Here is an 18,785-nt window from a genome sequence, read left to right as displayed (position 1 = left end):
TAGAAAGCAAAAACTTGCCTTTTGACCTCCAAAAGCTAAGTTCTAGCCCAGTTCAGAACTCTACGTAAAATGTATCCTTCAGCTTCTTGTTGGTGAGAGTCCCACCCCACCTATGACCGCTGGCAAAGACAACCTCCATCAGATCAGATCAGAGCACAATAATGTTAAATTGTCATGTGATGAGCCGGCACAAAACAGGAAGCCATGTTGCATTCCTGAGGTGACTGCACCTCAACAGTTTTACAGTTCTTCGTGTGTTGAATGAGATCCTCAAGCGCTGAGAAACCCAAAAAATGCAAAATATTACAAAAATCTTAATAAGTTGTTGAACTATTTGCTTAATTGTAATAGTCTATTATTAAATTTGGAATCCTTTTTTTCCTTGAGTGACTTTCCCATCTGTTGACAGCTCAGAAATAAAAAACTGGTTTTGTTGATTTATATTGATTTATTCTGACTTGCTTGGGAGTGGATGAAAAGAAAATGAGGATAAGGTTAAGGAAAGGTGAAGAGGAGCATCAAAGTCATTTTTCACAAGCCAAAGGGGTTGTTGTTCTTAAAAATCTCAGCTGCATATGCTGTACATAATAAGGACTATAATTAAGTGATTGTCTCCTGTTTGAAAAAAAAAAGTAGAAAATGAAACAGAAGAATGAGAAATTGTTAATTAATGATATGCTGTTCTGTTTCACTTCTGATTACACCTCCTGCTGGGCACGACTGGGCTATTTGCTTATAATCTCTGCTGTGAATTCATTCAATTCCACGCCTTTCTGCTATCATGTTTTCACCCTTCCTGACTTTCATGAATACCATATGGTACCCAGTCACTGTAGCATCAATTGATAATTTTATGCTATCAGTGTTTCAGGGGAAGGATGCTAATGTTATCCAATAGGCATGTTTGGACATGGCTGTCCCCCCATGGAAATATCTAAAATTGGCATGAGAATCATACGCTTGTTTTGAAAATCAGTCTATGGTGGGATTCAACCTGACCAGAAAAATCTATCACTGGAGCTTTAAAAAACTGTTGCTTCATCCTCAGATTTATCCTTCTGTCTAACGACTCTTTTAAGATGAGCAACTAAAATATTGGTTGAGAGGAATGACGTACTTTTATTTTAATTTCCAAGGGAAACTCTGGCCTGGATCTGCTTATATATGCACCATAAGGGCCCAATCCTGCAAAGTGTACTCTCAGCTTCCTAAATCCAGAGTAACTCCATGGAATAACTCTGCATTTACTCCTAGCAAAATTGGCACCATCATTTGGCTCTATATCTGGCACCTTGAAACTGCTTGTGGATAAAATACTAATTGTGTATCTAATTCTTTTTCTTGGAATTCATCTCTTCACCAAGTGGTCTAGGACTACTGTGAACAGTGGCACAATGCAAGGATCTATTGTGAGATTTGAGCTTCACCTTTTGAATTCGGACCACATCATTCTTTTTCCCTGGTAACCCTTCTGGTTGGATTAGCAGTGGCATTTCTGGGTCTATGTTATTATGTGAGTTTGATTTCATACTTGACCACCTGTGTACTGCTTATGGGCTGGATGCCACAGAAAGGTTTATCCTCCTTCCCTACTACCTATGCTGAGAGAAATGTGTGCTACTGAGTGACAGTCTTGCAAGCAGAAAGTTCACAAAAAGGAAAAAAAAATGTTCTATTTCCCAAGCAGGGGAGGATGCTCATGAAAGTGCTTCCAAAGAATTCATCATTAAAATCTGATATGAGAAAGCAGTTCAAATGTAAACAATTCAAGGAAAGAATTCAGCAACTTTCTGAACTGGGAACCAATGGGCCTGATTCTCCACAGCTTGACACCGTGTGTAACCATTTGCAGCGGTGCAAAGTAAGGTGTAAATCACTGCCATTCTTACTTGAGAATCAGGGTCTAATATCTTCAAGTGGCTGCTTTAGCAGGTACCGAAAAGACAACCACAGACATGTATCAGAAACATGTCAAAATTAACACTAGGATATAACAGCTGGAACTGCATGCAGACATCTTCAACAGGATGAATAAAGTTTCACTATGATATCACTGATCTGGCTTGGTCCCTATATCCCATCAATATAACATAAAAGCAAGGTTGCCAACTCTTGCTATTTTATCACAAGTATTTCAATATTTGGTACTTTTCTTAAATGCCCCAGCTCCTTGAGGCAAGTGATTATGTGAGAAACTCAGCTTTAATTTTTTAAAAAAAACCTATTAAATTTCTAGCCCTCATGGTTGCAGAGAAAATCCTGAAAATGTGACCCCAGTGCATCCTAAAGGCTCAGAAACCAGATGGCAAATAAAGAGTACCACCACCAATTACATTTTAAAACCTCACAACTGTTAAGCCAATCTCATGATTTTTGGAGCCTTTTCATGATCACTGAATGATTTTGGAATAGTGTAACAGGTAGCAATATGTGTTCACATCTCAACAGAATGTTTACAGTTATCTCATATCATTCCACAGATGGAGAATTGTACTCTGGGACAGCAGCAGACTTCATGGGTAGAGATTTTGCCATTTTCCGAACTCTGGGGCACCATCATCCAATCAGGACAGAGCAGCATGATTCCCGTTGGCTGAATGGTATGAGAGACGTACATTTTTTCCAGTGTTATATTCATGTAGCTCTTAAAGTCTAGCATACCGCAAACAGTTCCTTTCCAGTAACACCCATGACATGTTTACCTCTCCTTGATATGGAGCAGAATTTTGTCTTAAACCAGTTAAACTAATCAAGAGTGATTTATAAAGGAGCGCTTTTTGGTTTTTAATTATATTGAGATTTGTGGAGTGTGATTAAATTTAAACCATATCCAGAGGCAGCAGCTAAAACAGTATCATGTGGCAGGAGCAGACTGCTGTACATATATGTTAAACAGGACTTCTAGGTCTGAGGAAGTACCAGCAGGGAAGTTTGAGCACAGATGCTAGAGGGAATGTTGACTGGAGTTGTACCCGCTACAGGCCAGTTCATAATGCAGATGGGTCATCTCTGAGGTGCAGTTCTGACATTGGCCCTCCAGACTCCCCAGGAGGAGAAAGAGGAGAAGGGAAATTAGATAACAGGAGCCCTCAAACATGCCATAGCTCCCAACATGTTGGAGTGTCAAAGGAGCCCTGGGTTCCCTAGAGCTTACCTCCATCACTGGAATCTTTGCTGTTTTCACAGGGCAGAGTAACTTCACTTACAACGTGCAGTTAACCAGTTAGACTCAGAAGTGCTCGTTTGCCAATGCAAACGCCACAACTACAGGTGTTAGCAAAGAATTTGCACATGCAAATAAAGGCCTGATCTAATTCCAAGTGAAGTCAGTTTCTACTAACTCCAATGGGATTTGGATAGGTGCACAAATGTATGTTTATTTTTGTCCATTAACATATCCATGCATTCACAGATTTAAAAAGCTAACTGGTTCCAATAGCTTGTTTAAAGTAATTGAAGACACTCCAGACAACCTCATATTGATATTTAAAAGACTTAGGGCTAAATTTTGTAAAGGGCTGACAGCCTCTCTTTCTGTAGATACAATTTGTATTTGCATTCCTATTTCTGAACCCCAAAAATGTGTTCAAATGTGACTGTGAGGGTCAGGTAACCATATTTGCATCCATAATTCAGTGCAGGTGCAAAAATACAGATGCAAATTTTTCAAGTGCAAAAGGGAAGGTATCTTTTGAAACATGACTTTTAATGGGCAAGCATATTAGCTATTGCCAAGATTTCCTGGTATCAGGTTAGCATTATTTTGTTTAAACTACAAGATCTCTTGGGAAGGGATTTATTTTTTATTAGATGCCTGGATGGTGCTTAACACAATGGATCCTTAACTAAGATCTCTAGATGTTAATGTAATACAGATAACATGGATATAATAATAATGATAAACACATTAGATCCGATTCTGCTCCCATTGAAATCAGTGGCAAAACTCCCATGGGCGACAGAGAGAACAGGTTTGCATCAACTGGGTATTGCTTTTGCAGGCAGTTGTCGCCTGATAGACCAGAAATATTGCTCATTGATTTCTTGTTGTTCTGATGATATGATAAACAGGGTATCTGGACTTCAGGGAACATTGAAGTGGAAGTGAAAGTTTGTCACTGATCTGTATAGATAGATTCTGCCAGAGTATCTTGCTGTGGGGTAGATTAATACTAAGAATAGCACAGGACCCATGCCCATTGTGATGGCTTTGGTGAAATAAAGCCCAGTCATGCAAGTAAAAGCTGCTTTTGTGCAGTAGATTCACACAATGACAGCTGAGTCAGGAGGATTTATGCAGTGGGAAACCACAGCCATTGTCCGCATCCCCTGTACTTCATCCCTGAAAATGTGTCATTCCTTTGTGGATTCAGTTATCAGTCTCTCCGTGCTGAATGTGAAAACTGCTTTTCCCAAATTAGCACTGAGTTAACATCTGAGAGGGTGCGGAAACCAGAACTGCTTCGTGCTGAAGATGGAGAGAAGTATGAGAGTGCACACAAAGAGCTTGCAAACCCTGACCCCTCTCAAGTGAAATATTCTTGAACTAACACAAACTGGAGACAATTTCAACCTTGTACAGAATATACATGAGTTTGGGATTTAATTACAGTCCTTAAACTGCATTCCTGCGTGGCAAAGTCCTGTTGAATTTACTAACGTGAGAAATTGTTCTCAAAAACCTATATAAGGGATTAGAGATTGATCCTTTGTGATTTACTAGAGTTAGATCCCTGCGAAAGGTTGGTTTGAGAATTCTATTAGAGAATTTTTACTCCCTATTAAAGGCTACAGGGCTTTTTCCAGTACATTCTCATTAATGAGGTCCTGCCTGCACTTCTGCTGAATTCTCTGTGACCAATAGAGAAGTCCAAAAATAATCATCTGGGGCTGAAATTATACAGACATACAGATCCTTAGGTTTTTCATTTTCTATTTGCCTTTTTTATGTGTAATTACAAAATACATTTCCGGGTTTCAGATTTTTTTTAAATGACTACATTTCTAATGAAATATGCCAGCACTGAAGGATGAGATGTGCTCTATATACACAGAGCTCTGTATACACTAGAAGTGAAAGCTTTCCCGTTCCTTCCCATCACCCTCTGCTGAGACTTCCAGTAAGGGAATATCAGCCAAGTACCAGTTTCTTATGTTGTGGGCAGCTCTATTGGTGTTATCCCAAGACCACTAAAAAGATATGTTCAGTGATAATGGTTTTGTCATTACACACGTGGCCCTGATTCTAACTGCTAAACTACAACTGAAAGGCTCCCTATCTCTTGGGCCAACCAGTCACTTGCAGTGGTTTGGGAACATCTGAAATTAGCGACAGAAAGGTGGTATTTTGAGCATGCATAGGTTAGAGGGTGCGATCCGGGCTCCATCTCCTATGTCCTCCTTCCTCAGTACAAAGGGGACGGAGGGATGTCCTAGCTGTGGATTTCCCTCATAGGCGCCAACTCCATGGGTGCTTCAGGGCTGGAGCACGGATGGAAAAAAAATAGCAGGTGCTTAGCACCCCCTGGCAGCCAGCTTTTTCCCCTGCCCCCCGCCCAGCGCCTCCCACCCACCAGCAGCCCCACCACTCAACTCCTCCCGCTCCCTTCCAGCACCACCCACCCACCGTGATCAGCTGTTCCACGGTGGGCAGGAGGCGCTAGTGGGGAGGAGCAGGGATGGGGTGCACTTGGGGGAGAGGGCAGAACTGGAAGGAAAGAAGCAGGGTGGGGGTTGGGGTTTGGGAGAAGGAGTGAAGTGGGGGCAGGGCCTGGGGCTGAGTGGGGATTGAGCAGTGCCAGGCAAAGGAGAAAGCCAGCGCCTGTGGTTTCCCTGATTGATGTAGTGGGAATTCTTGGGTGATCTAAAGACAGCAGATGCAGTTCTATACCACCCACTCCCATCCCCTGGCACAGGGGAATTCCTGGATGGGTTGAAGGCATGGATGGAAGTGGGGGTGAGGCGGGGGAGAGAGAGGAGGAGGGAAGCTGCAGTGCAGTGTGCTGAAGCAAATGCTAAGCAACACAGAAATGCAGTAAAGCCTCTGTTTGGGCGGAGGATTAGGGGAGTGGAAAGATGGCTTAGAGCCAATTTTCCCTGCACCCTCCCTGGTTCTGACCTGAGCAGAGGGGCTCCAGCCTGACATCTTTAAAGTTAAAAAAAATCAGATTTGAAAAATGAATAGTCCATAAATGTTTATTTTAAGAGAAAATATTCAGAGTTGGGCTGCAGACAGTTTGAAAGGAAATTAAACCACAAAAGGGACATTAAAGGAGCATTATGCATCTGTTTTTCACCCACAAAAGCGAGGCAACGCAAGCCCGAAACACCCTCCTGCTAACAGTTTGAGTTAAAGACAGAATGTCAGGCTGGATTTCCAGTCTTAACTTGGAATTTCCTTGCTTTCTGTGGGTTTAAACCAGCCCCATGATGTGATTTTAGAATCCTTTCTGTGGTTTAATATTTAAAGTGGGATAGTAGCTGCGCATAGTCCCCTGGAGACATTGTCCTTGATAATCTTTACTTTACGGTTACATAAACAGCTGAGTATTATAGAAGCTGAGCGAGTGTTCAATAAAAAAGAAAATGCCCTCTTAAATTTCACAGGCTCTGAGACAGGAAACATGGACTTGATCCTCTTATGACATTTGTGCAGTGCTTTATAGCCATCATTGTACACAGTTTCCCTTTATGACAGATTACAAGATGCCACAGTGCTGGTGATGTGCAAATATCTTTGCATATTAGCATATCTCACTGTGTAGCGTGGTGTGTGGAATCAGAAAGACAAGATTCTCAATATTTTCAGGTATTTTCTTTTCTAAAAAGGTCATATGAAATGTGTGAAGACATTTAGAAGTGAACTATTATTCCTTTCCAACTTCTGCTGAGGCTCGAATGTGCGGATTTTCTACTGTATTTGACTCTATGAGTCTTCTTTGGTTAGCCACACTAATTCCTCTCTCTCTCCACATATGCAGCATTTCTCCATACCACTCCCACTTCTGCATACCTCCCTTACCCTGAATGTTCTTAAATACCTTCCCTACCTCCCACTTTCATGCAAACCTCCCACGTGGCAACAAATGGTGCAGCTGAATTGGTGCAAAACATGGTCAGCATTATTTCACAAACCAGGGTTGAGTACTACCTGGGACAAGTGTGATATATTTATTAATCTAGATAGAACTGAGCTTGGAAGGATTAGACATCTATTGGTAAATCTCAGTGAACACTGATTTCACCACACACAAGCAGGCCAATGAAAAAAAATATTTGCATCAGTAATAAGCAAAACTTACAGATAAGCAAAGTTGAGAATTTGTTATAGTTTGTTATAGTTTGATTTAAGGATCTTTACTTTATACATTTTGACATACGATGCTGGCAATTTGTGTTTTAATGGTTATAAAGCTTTTACTTTTTGAATAACCATCAATTGTGATTAAATAATTATTGTCTGAGCCCCAGGGCTGCCCAGAGGATTCAGGGGGTCTGGGGCAGAGCCGGGTGTTCAGTGGCAATTCAGCGGCGGGTCTCTCTCGGAGTGAAGGACCTGCCGCCGAATGCAGCCAAAGAATGAAGCAGCAGTGGTAGAGCAGCCTAAGTGCCGCCGATCGCGGCTTTTTATTTTTTTTCCCCACCACTTGCAGTGCTTGTACTCACCAGGCAGCGCTCCGAGGCTTCGGCAGCACTTCAGCGGCGGGTCCTTCACTCACTCCGAGGCTTCTGCTGCACTGAAGGACCTGCCACCGAAGACCCGGAGCGAGTGAAGGGCCCGCCGTCGAAGTGCTGCCGAAAACCCGGAGGGCTCGCAGGGCTCGGCGCCTGGGGCAAATTGCCCCACTTGCCACACCCCCCGGGCAGCCCTGCTGAGCCCCCCCCCGTGGTCTGACACCCCATCATTTGGAAAATTTGAATTGATAAAAATCTAAAAAAAATGCATACAAATATCAATATTATCTGTCAAAATCAAATTCTGCCAAGCCTAGATATCACCAGCTCTGCTTAAGACAACCATAGGGTTTGTTCCAAGGACCTCTTACACTTGAAACCTGCACACATGCTGTTTGAGCCCAACGACTATGTCCATTAGCGGAAAGCAGTAGCAGATTGATATTCTCTTATGTGGACTAGCACTAGAGAGAGACAAAGAACCACACTTTCCTTTTGTAGACACAATGTCATGGACACTGTCACTCCTGCAGACATAACAAACGTGTGCCCATATAAACAGGAAGAATCCATCCCCTCTTGAACATATCCCTCCGTACCCCCCTTCTTGTTCTTCTTTACTAAAAAAGAATAGTAATAATAATTTCCCATGGGACAAATTCCACATGTGACAGATGTTCATCGTGTCACTTAATGGTGCTCAGATGAGGGCGGTATAAAAACCTGCATAGACTAGAATCCAAATAGGATTTTCAGATTTTTCTCTTTCATCTCTTGCTCCAAACCTGAGATGTTGAACGTGATTTAAAATGTTATTTCTTGCTCTCCATCAGCTCCCTAATCTGTATACGCCTGTCTTCTATCACAGCTCCTTCCTGTGCTCATTCCCTTCCCAGAGTGTTACAGCCATTTTACTGCAATTAAAACCTAATTACTGGAGTAAATGCTATATTACTCGAAGCACAAAAAGTCTCTTCTTTGCTGCTGTTGTTACTTGATGTTTATACAGCTACTGATTTAAGGGAATGTGGCACGGGGAGCTTTCGGTCTGACCCAGTTCACACATCCCGTCTGGGTACTTGGGGTATTTTTAATGAAATATAAGAAGCCATTCCAGCCAGGAACTGAAGGCCAATAGCAATTAGGAAATGAGCAATTTCTTTAAGGTTCCTCCACTTTCAAGAGACACATGTGCATGCAGGGGAAAAGCACTCTTAAAGTTCCCTCCATCAGAAAAAAAATGCTCTCACGTCAAATGTCTGAATGGAATTATTGGAAATCTTTTCAGCAACTAGACCCTATTTTCTCATTCCAATACTTAATAATACAGCACTGGGTCATTTTCTTTCAAAGGGGTTTTTATCCACTATACAAGCTCCTCACCCTCACTCTGGCCCTTTTATGCTGGGTAGAATGGTCAGAGTAGCACAAAGCTGTGTGACACCCCCAGATCTGTGGTGTTTTTGTTTTTTTAGGGGGAAGAGGGATTTCTGTTGGAGGCACTGTGAAAGACAGCCATAAGACTACCTTCTGAAGACCCCCCTTAGCAGGCATGCAAAAGGTGGGGTGCAGCATGCACTGCTGCAGAGGTTCTGGCCAGTGCTATGGCCCACAGGCAACATGGGGAGGCTGCTGTAATTTAGACAGGCCCACAGGGCACCCCCCCCGTGATGAAAGTACTGTGCTGTTGTAACACCAACAGACCCATTTTAGAGCAGACTCATTTAACTCTCTCTCTCTAAGTGGTCTCAGTGCCACTAGATGGGACAGAACACCACACCCAGACGCTGTGTGGGTTACGCTATGTCTCTTAAAGACACAGCCCAGAACTCAGCCATCATATTTTAGCTCTAGGGCATGGGTGTTTACCTGCAGGTGCACACTACCAGGGTCATGATCGGGTCCTAGGGATCCGTTCTGTACCCTTTCTAGATCTGAGTAAGAAACATGTCTCGATATTGTATTTATGAGTTGTTGGTTTATTAATCGTTATGTTATTGATTTCAATGGAAGTGCTTGTACTGTAATGTGGAGTCATAAGGAAGGGTAGCCAGATAATGGTCTATAATTGAAGTCCTGGTAGCTGTTAACAGCAATCTCTATGCTACTCCCTGTATATTCACTTCAATTATTTTTTCGAAAGAATATTTTATCAGTACAGCGTAGGGTGACCAGACGTCCCGATATTTAGGCGTTTGGTGTCTCGCGTCCCGACCGATGTTTGCACTCCTGGTTTTTTGGTTGTTTTTTTTTTGCTCCGCCGGTGGGACTCCTCTTCTTCCTCTCCCCCCCATGTCCCGATATTTCCTTCATCCCCTCTGGTCACCCTAATACAGCGTATGTGTGTGTAAAATATATATATGACATAAAGGCCACCCACATTCACTAGTTTACAGTTGTGTAGCCTTGCCAGAATCTCCTCCCCACTAGCGTGAATTACATTGAATAATGCTGAGTTCAAGTAAAAAAGACACTCCTTTCTGCAGGACAGGTGGCATGTTAACACTCTGAGACTGTAGCTTTTCTTCTGTCTCTGAAACAGGTTTCTCTCTAAATAATACAATGTGGGTGTTTTACAAAGAATTGAATCACCATCAGAAAAGAAACATGGGTTTAAATGGCAGGCTGCTAATTCAAGACGATTCCTGTGTGTGCAGGCTGGCTTTGCAAACCCAAGAGATAGTTCAAGAGGTTTACAGGCTGCTGATGTTCATAAGATTCCCTTAATTTCTTCATATAATGATCTGTTAAGGCTAGGTTGGCTAATCATGATCTTGGAAATGGTAAAATAAAGTCCTTGAAGAACATCCTTATTTAGGGCTATTTGTGCCACTCTTGCTCAGGCTGAGTGCTACCATGCTCCACGAGTCGTCCCTTGATTTCAATATGAATAGAGACAAATGCAATTGTTATTGTGAGTAAGATGGGCTTGTCTACACAGAGAAATAGTGAGTGACAAACTAGGGTGTGAATCTACAGTGCACACGCCTGCCATGCAGTAACTGGCCACTGTACACTAAAGATTTGCAGCATGCTTGGACATACTGCTCCTGTGGCATGGTAGCAGGCTCCACATGGCCAGTTAGTGCATGGCAAGCTAGTGCACTGTGGATTTACACCCTGGCTTGCTACACAGTAAGTCTCCATGTAGACAAGCCCGGAGTAAGGATGTCAGCATCTGACCCTTGGAGAGTTTAGCAATTACTGTTAACGGAGGTGACTAACCAGAGTTTTAAAGAAAAAAAAATGTCTAGTGAATCCCCTGGCAAAACTCTAATTGACTTCAATGGGAGCAGGATCAGGTCTGTAACATTTCCCTCTACTTTGAATATGACAAATGTCTGAATTTGCTTTTTTCTTTCCTTGTTTTTTCCCCTTCTGCTCTAGCCATCAGTTTAATTCATGTTGACCCTGTCAGTACCAATTTCCTCTTCTCAGGCCACCACGTTCAGAGTCTGGTGGGCGTTCAATAGAGATTTACTGTTGACTGGGTAATTTGAGTTCATGTGTGTGGTGAAAAATTAGTGAGGAAAATTACCCAGCAAAGTGGATGCCATGACAATGCATGTCACCATGGTGTGACTGGCTCTGCTGACATAGCTCTCAAAAGCTCTCCCTCTGTGAAAATAGGGCCTGTTTGCAAATTAATTAGTTTCTGGCAGTGGCTTGATTGTTGACCCAAAGTTTGTAGAGTGGAAAAACAATCAGATTAGTGTGTTCAATATAAAGGCCCAGTGCGGCACTTGAGTGTGGTTTGCCAAACTGTTGAGGCTGTGAATGGAGTGAAACAAATTCTTCTTTGAGAAGCCAAGCCAAAGGTTAAGTGTGATGTGACTAGGCACGCTGGTCATGGGGGGATGGAGAATTAGAGGGTTTCAGCCACACAAAGCTGGATAGTACTAAGCAAGTTTCATTGAATTTAATGACATTCACAGCATTAGACACAAAGTCATTGGGTGTGTTTTAATCTTGGTTAGAGGGAGACATACGCTGGCCTTTTTATTAGAATTTCTGTTAATATAGTCAAGGGAAACACTATTGACTGTGGCTATGGGGGACATCAGAGATGGGCTCAGATCTTACCCCTGGATTCAACTACCCCAAAATGTTGTGGAAATTTAGATCAGGATCCACACTTTGTAAATGGCCTCTTAGCTCTGTAGTGCTGTAATCCAAACCTTAGATTCAACCCCTGACGTTGAGATCTGGATTCACATGTGATTGATCAGGTCCTTTTCTTAAACAGTATTGAAGATATTTCATAAGGCAAATGCACTGGAAGATACATAGATTAAATAGATAAACTAGCTAACAGAAAGACAACAGGCTTATGTTTCTATTGTTCCTAAAAGATCTCATGTACCAGATCCTTAGCTGGGGTTAATTGGCATAGCTACATTGAAATCAGGGTAGCTGTACTGCTTTACATTAGCTGAGGAGCTTGGGTCATATCACTGATGACATACTTTACTATCAATACATTATCAACGTGATTAATTTCTTTAATAGCAAAAAATGATAGCTGTTTTTCTTAAAGATGAATCTTCACTTTAGTTACCTTTTATGGGATTCATGTTACCTTTTATGGGATTCATATTATTTCTGTCACCCCATTAGATGCCTGTTGAATTCCCTTAAAATCTTTCATTTACGTCAAACAATGCCTAGACAAACCTTTTAGCTGTGTTAAATAAGTTCAGAAAAGCAAAAACAAACACAGCTAAATGAGAACTGTGCTATATGGGAATTTTAAGTGGTCTTAAACCAGTGTCCTGAAATATTTTATATGGGAGTCCAATGGACCTGGATCTGAATAGTCACTGACTTTTGGGAGTTTGTTTCCTGATCCAAACTTTGTGGATGGTTTTCTGTATATAATGGGCTGAACCAAAACCCCACATATGAACACTGCTAAACTTTGAACTGTTTGTAGAAAAAACCATGCACCATTGCATGCAATTACCACAAATGAATGCGCATATCAGGTATCCGATCAGGCAAAAAGCCATAATTGGCCTTCACATGTGCAAATACCAGGTCCAGATTGGTGTTTGCACTGCAACAATTATGCATACAAAGTAAACCATTGCATTTGAGTTAAACAGAATACTTGGTGCATACATTAAAATCCTAATTAGCATTAGACATAGGTGAATTGTCCTGTAGACTTGAGACCTTCCTCTGACTGCTTGTGTCTATCACTCCCCCTTTTCTCTGTTAATGAATTTCTAAAAGTTCCAGTCTGCATGGTTGTAAGGCTAAGTAATTACTTTTGTTCTTTGGTTTATTTAATATAAATACACAAAGCTCAATAAATGATAGGTCCTCGCACTAATGGTAGACATCACAGTTGCAAAGTTATAGAATCCCAACATGAATTTGTGTGGCAAATCAGTGACTGCACATTTATTCATGCCCTCTGGGACCCCGCTGCCTTTTCATCCTAGCATGCAATATGATTTAAATTACAGCTTGTGCAGAGCTGTGCCTTGGGATTCCACTGCATGTTTCCAACTGTTTATAGTTCAGTGAGATTTAACCTCTGTGATTCTCAAAATTAAATAATGTCAGGGCTGATATCAAACTGATGGCTGGTACTAGCTTGCTTAAGTATTCTCTTGTATTAAAAGCCTATTTTTACAATGCAGTAGAAATATCTGTGTATGAAAACCATAGAAAATATGTTCAGCTAATTTCAAGAGCTTGATTTAAAAGTTACAACAACAAGGAATAGTAAAGGCAATACTAAGCTCTGTTGTTAAAGGTCTGCTCCTCTTTCCAGTAAAGTTAATAGAGGTATGACTATTGACTTCAATGGAACAGGATTGGGCCCCAACACACCACATTGTGCCTAAGTATTGCAGCACAAACGGTATGTAAGATCAAGAAATATTGTAGGATTGGTTTCTTTTATTTTGTTTGTTTCCTTACAATAGGCAGTTAACTAAAACCTTGTAGAATATCGTGGTTTAATTATTTTTAAATACTAAACTGTATCAGATAGTATTACTCCTGGGGGAATTCTGCACCACTGCACATGTGCAGAATTCATGTTCCCAGAGATTTCTTTGCTTCCCCACAGAAAAATGACTTTCTGACAGGGAATCAAAGTGAAGCTGCAAGAGCAGTCACACACCACTCCCTAGCTGTGCAGGTACATTGTTTCAGGCACCTGGAACAGCCGGAGGAGAGGTAAATCACTGCAGGGCTGGGGACACCCCAGCCACTGGCTCCTACCCTGAGCTGGGATCAGCTGCTAGTCCCGGCTGGGATGGAGGCAGGAAAGGATGGGACTTCCTCTTCCCCTGCAAGGAGTGGCTGGGGCAGACCCACCCCCAAAAGCCTCCCCCAGCTGCAGGAAGCTCAGCATCCTCCCCTGCTTCCTGCCCCCATTGCTCCTCAGCTGTGGGGGGAGGAGTAACTGTATGGGGAGCTGCTCTCCCATCTACCCAACCACCATGCATCCAGACCTCCCATACTCAGACATTCCTGCCAAGCCTCACCCGGTACATCCAGAACCTGCTAGCCCTCCATACCCAACCCCACCCATCTGAACCTCAACTCCTGCATCTGAAACCCCCCTTCACCCTGCTTCTGGACCCCCACCCCTGCACCCAGACCACCACCCTCTGAGATTCCTGCACTCAAATCCCCACCCTGATGCTCCATTCCCTACACCACCCTGAGCCCCACCTCCAGACCCCCATGCCACTGACTCCCAACTAGCTGCACCCAGACCCCCACCCCACCAAGCCCCACTCCCCCAGCACATAGAGCCCCCAGATGAGACCTCCCATACCCAGGCCCCTATCCTGAGCCCCAACCACTTCATCTAGAAGCCCCTGCAGAGTCCCATTACCCCGGCACCTGGAACCCCCCAACAAGCCTCTGTGCATCCAGATCCCCCCACACCAGCTGGGCTGGAGGCAGGAGAGGATGGGACTTCCTCTTCTCCTGCCAGGAATTGCCTACACCCAAATTGTCCCACACAGAATCCTCTCACCCCATACCAAGCCACTCCATACTTGGATCCTGCCTGGTTGAGCCTGCCTGCCCCACACCTGGTGCACCTGGTGCAGAGGGGCAGGGCCCCAGGGTGTTTCTGGGGCAGGCCCAGGCCTTGTGCTGTGTCAGGGTTGGGTGAAACCTCATCACTGAGTCCGTGTCCCACCTTCACGCAGCCAGTGGTCTGTGCTCCCCACTGCCATGCTGGAGCCTCTGCATTTATTTATTGACAAATAAAACTTGCAGAATTTTGCAGAATTTAAAGATATTGTGTGCAGAATTTAAAATTTTTTAGCACAGAATTTTTATTTTTTTTGGTGCAAAATGCCCTCAGGAGCACAGTTGCCAACTTTCACATGGTAAATAAGCCCCCCCAACTTTCACAATAAGCCAAAAATCAAGCTAATCCCATTTCAAAACAAGGCCAAAACAAGCCAATGCCTAAGAACCCCAACACTCTATGTGACTAGATCCACCCAGCATTCAATCTGGGACTGTGGTGGGCCCACTGTGCACCCCTGACTCTCTACCCCCCTTGCCCCTGCTTGCCGGGAGCCGATAAAAAAAAAAGAAGCTACAAGCCAAACAAGCAAAAAGGTACAAGCCAAAAACTAGCCAACAAACAACTCACAAGCCAATTAAGCCAAAAACAAGCCCAATTTCCGTGGGGTTTTTTCAAGGGTTTTGCATGTCTGCTCAGGAGTAATAGTATATACTAGAAATCTTTCATTACCATAGTTGCATTTCCTCTAACTACTTGAGGAAGAATACCTAAAAAGGATCCAATGAGAATTTGAACATTCAATCTGTTGTGATACCTTATTCCTCAACAGATCTCCACCTGTATTCAGAATCACAGCTGTCCATTTTAGTGGAAAAAATTGGAGTTTAGTGGTTTTCATTCCTATTAACTCTTCAAACCCAGCGCAGTCGACAGCGGTCCTATTCTATGCCTTCTTCAACTTCTTCAACTGAATTTTTTCCTAAGTTCCAATATGCAACACCTGTGCAAACCCTGAAGGCAAGAGGGGTTGTATAAGTGTCATGGAGGGCCTAATCTGGCCTGCACAACTTTATCACTGGCTTTATGCACAAGTGGAGAGAAGCCAGCTTCACTCTCACTCAGACCCTAGGTTGAGTTTGCAGCTCTGGAAGTAAGGGGAAAAAAACCAACCCCTTCTTTTTACTTGTAAGCTTGCTTAGCACATTTGAGTGGAAATCACTGAGACGATAAACATGAAACTGCACAACGTTTTTTTTCAAAGAATCACTGTTGTCAGGTATTACGGGGAAGACACAGTAAAAGAACGTAGTTGTATCCCCAGTGTGATGCCTTTGAGTCCTGCATGCATCCTGCTTTGCTTCAGAATTCCCATTTCCATCGAGGCTGTAACAAGCAGCTTTTTAAATTATCCAGGCCAGGTATACAACTATGGACACAGACTAATTTCTTTCAGTGTTTGTTACTATATTATGACAAACCTCAAGCACATATTCCATGATAATCAGTAGCTGAGGGACTTGTCGTTTTTTTTTCTTAGCTGCCGAGTGAAGCTTAGATATACAAACACATAGTAGATTATTCACAGGAGATGGAAGGAATGCAGTTGTCCATGTAAACATTATTATGTGCAGTTAAAAATATTCTTGTACGGTGTAGTCCACAGCTATGTGTATTTTTTAAAAAAGATCCTTAACACCCTATGGACTAAAATCTGAGTACCTTTTCCAGAGCTGAAGAAAAGCTTTGTGTAGCTGGAAAGCTTGTCTCTTTCACCATACAAAGTTGATCCAAGAAAAAAAATATTACCTCACTCACCTCGTCTCTCTAAAATCTTGTGATATTTTATTTACCAAATATAGCTGGTTTTTCAGTTAAACAGAAGCTGACAAAAATCCAAAGTTTCTGGCCCATGTGTTATTGTGTTTGCACTTTTGAATCTTATAAAATGCCAAAATATTTTAATGTAACAGAAATTGCATTTTAGCTGGTTTGTTCTCAGCTCTTGCATGTGAAGTAAAAAGCCCCTGGAAATATGGACTTACACTGCCACTAACACTAGAAGAATAGAATGTGTAGAAGGATACAGGTCCAGATCCTAAACTGGTGTAAGTTGGCATAGATTCATAGGCTTCAGTGGAGCTATGTCAGCTTGCACCAGTTCAGAGACTTGCCCATAGATTCGATACTTGTACAACTATATATTGGAATAGATCTTAATGTATAGGTTCGTACATATACTCAGAGAGACAGTGTTGTTACACACTATATAATAAAGAATCTATCACATAATTACAAATGTATGGTACAATTTAAGAAACATCAAGATATAATGGCTTCCTATGCCAACAGTTGATAATCAGTAAAGAACAATTTATGTATCATGAATTGTGATACTGTATAGTTCAATAACCACAATATAACAGGAAAGCTAGTAACAAAATTTCTTTTAGGAAGCTTTCCTGCAGGAACTGTATTTCCAGTGGTATAACTCAAGTCATTTATCTGTTTTATCTGTGCATGCAGGATATTGTATATCAGTATCTAAAAGGTTATTGAGAGCTTGAAAGGTGTGGACAAGCCACAAAAATTGAACTGCCAGCTTTATCCAAACCTAATTTGGAGTCCCATTCCACTCCCATTTTACTGGCAGTGTCCCAGAGTGGATTGCAGTTGGCTGGTCTCATTCTATACCGTAAATGATCCCATTGTCTGGTCGGTATAGCAGGTGATAGCACAGAGGTGGGCAAACTACAGCCCGTGGGCCACATCCGGCCTGCAGGACCATCCTGCCTGGCCCTTGAGCTCCCGACTGGGGAGGCTAGCCCCCGGCCCTTCCCCTCCTGTCCCCCCTCCGCTGCAGCCACGCAGGCAGTGCAGGCAGCGCTCTGGGTTGGGAGGGGGTGGGGACGTCTGCGCACTTCTGGCCAAGCAGAGCGGCAGCATGTCTAGCTCCAGTCAGGCTCTGAGTGGCATGGTAAGGGGGCTGGGGCCGGGGGGGGTTGGATAAGGGGCGGGGGATCCCAGGGGGGCAGTTAAGGGAGCAGGGGGCGGTTGGATGGGGTGGAGGTTCTGGGGGACGGGGAACGAGGGGGTTGGATAAGCATGGGAGACCCGGGGGGCCTGTCGGGGGATGGGGGTGTAGATAGAGGTTAGGGGCAGTCAGGGGACTGAGAGCAGGGGGTTGGATACAGGGTGGGGTCCCGGGAGGGGGTGGTTAGGGGAGAAGGAGCAGGATTCTGAGGGGGGCAGTCAGGGGAGTGGGAAGTGGGAGGGGGCAGATAGAGGATGGGGGCTAGGCTGTTTGGGGAGGCACAGACTTCCCCACCCAGCCCTCCATACAGTTTTGCAGTGTGGCCCTAGGGCCAAAAAATTTGCCCACCCCTATGGTAGCATGATGGACATTTTGCACATAGGAAGTTGAGGTGCAACAAAGTGGCAGAGGAGGAATAATTTGCTTTAGAAGAGTGTCTTAGACTATAAGTTTTTGGGGGCAGGGATCATATTTTTGTTCTGTATTGTACAGAGCCTAGCACAATGGTGTCCTGGGCCATGATTGGGGCTTCTAGTGCTGCCACAGAACAGATAATAAATAAACAATACAGTTTCCTTTCTCTTTTTTTTTTTTTTTTTTTTTAGAGACAGGTTGGTATGTATTTTTATTAGATTAGTGGCACTCTCTAAGATATGGAGAAGGTGCTTTTCATAACATAAGCATACAAATAAATCTTGAATTTCCCATCGGTAGTTTAGTAAAGGTTTGGTTCAGATAAACAGGGACAAAGCCATGGCTTGGCTTTTCTTTTAAACTGGCAAATCTGTGGTAGCTTTGTGCCAACACTGGAATCAGAGTATATAGTCCTTATGTTAACCCTGGTGTTTACTGGTTACTAAATTATCTTTGAGTAAAATCCATGTTCCGTTGTAATTAATTGCAAAACTCCCATTGATTTCAATAGGATCAGGATTTGGGTCTTTGTGAACGTGCATGTGTTCGTGAGCAGTGAATTGCTAAGGCAAAGAAAAATTATAGGGTAGTTCAAATGAAGCTACTGAAACCATGGAACCTCCAAGGAAGCTGTAGCAAAGTAACTGGGGAATAGTG

General features: G+C 43.0%; 1 protein-coding gene across 1 annotated transcript in view; it reads left to right on the top strand.

Moving 5' to 3' along the window:
* The window catches only part of SEMA3A (semaphorin 3A), a 304,533-nt gene that overhangs the window by 227,032 nt on the left and 58,716 nt on the right, over positions 1-18,785 (top strand). Inside the window, exon 8 of the mRNA XM_045001962.1 lies at positions 2,481-2,600. Within this exon, the coding sequence (XP_044857897.1) occupies positions 2,481-2,600 (120 nt within the window). The remainder of the gene's footprint in view (positions 1-2,480; positions 2,601-18,785) is intronic.

Source organism: Mauremys mutica, chromosome 1 (assembly GCF_020497125.1).
Source record: "Mauremys mutica isolate MM-2020 ecotype Southern chromosome 1, ASM2049712v1, whole genome shotgun sequence".
NCBI lineage: Eukaryota > Metazoa > Chordata > Testudines > Geoemydidae > Mauremys > Mauremys mutica.
Note: the sequence above shows the minus strand (reverse complement) of the source record. Positions and strands in the feature narration are given on the sequence as shown.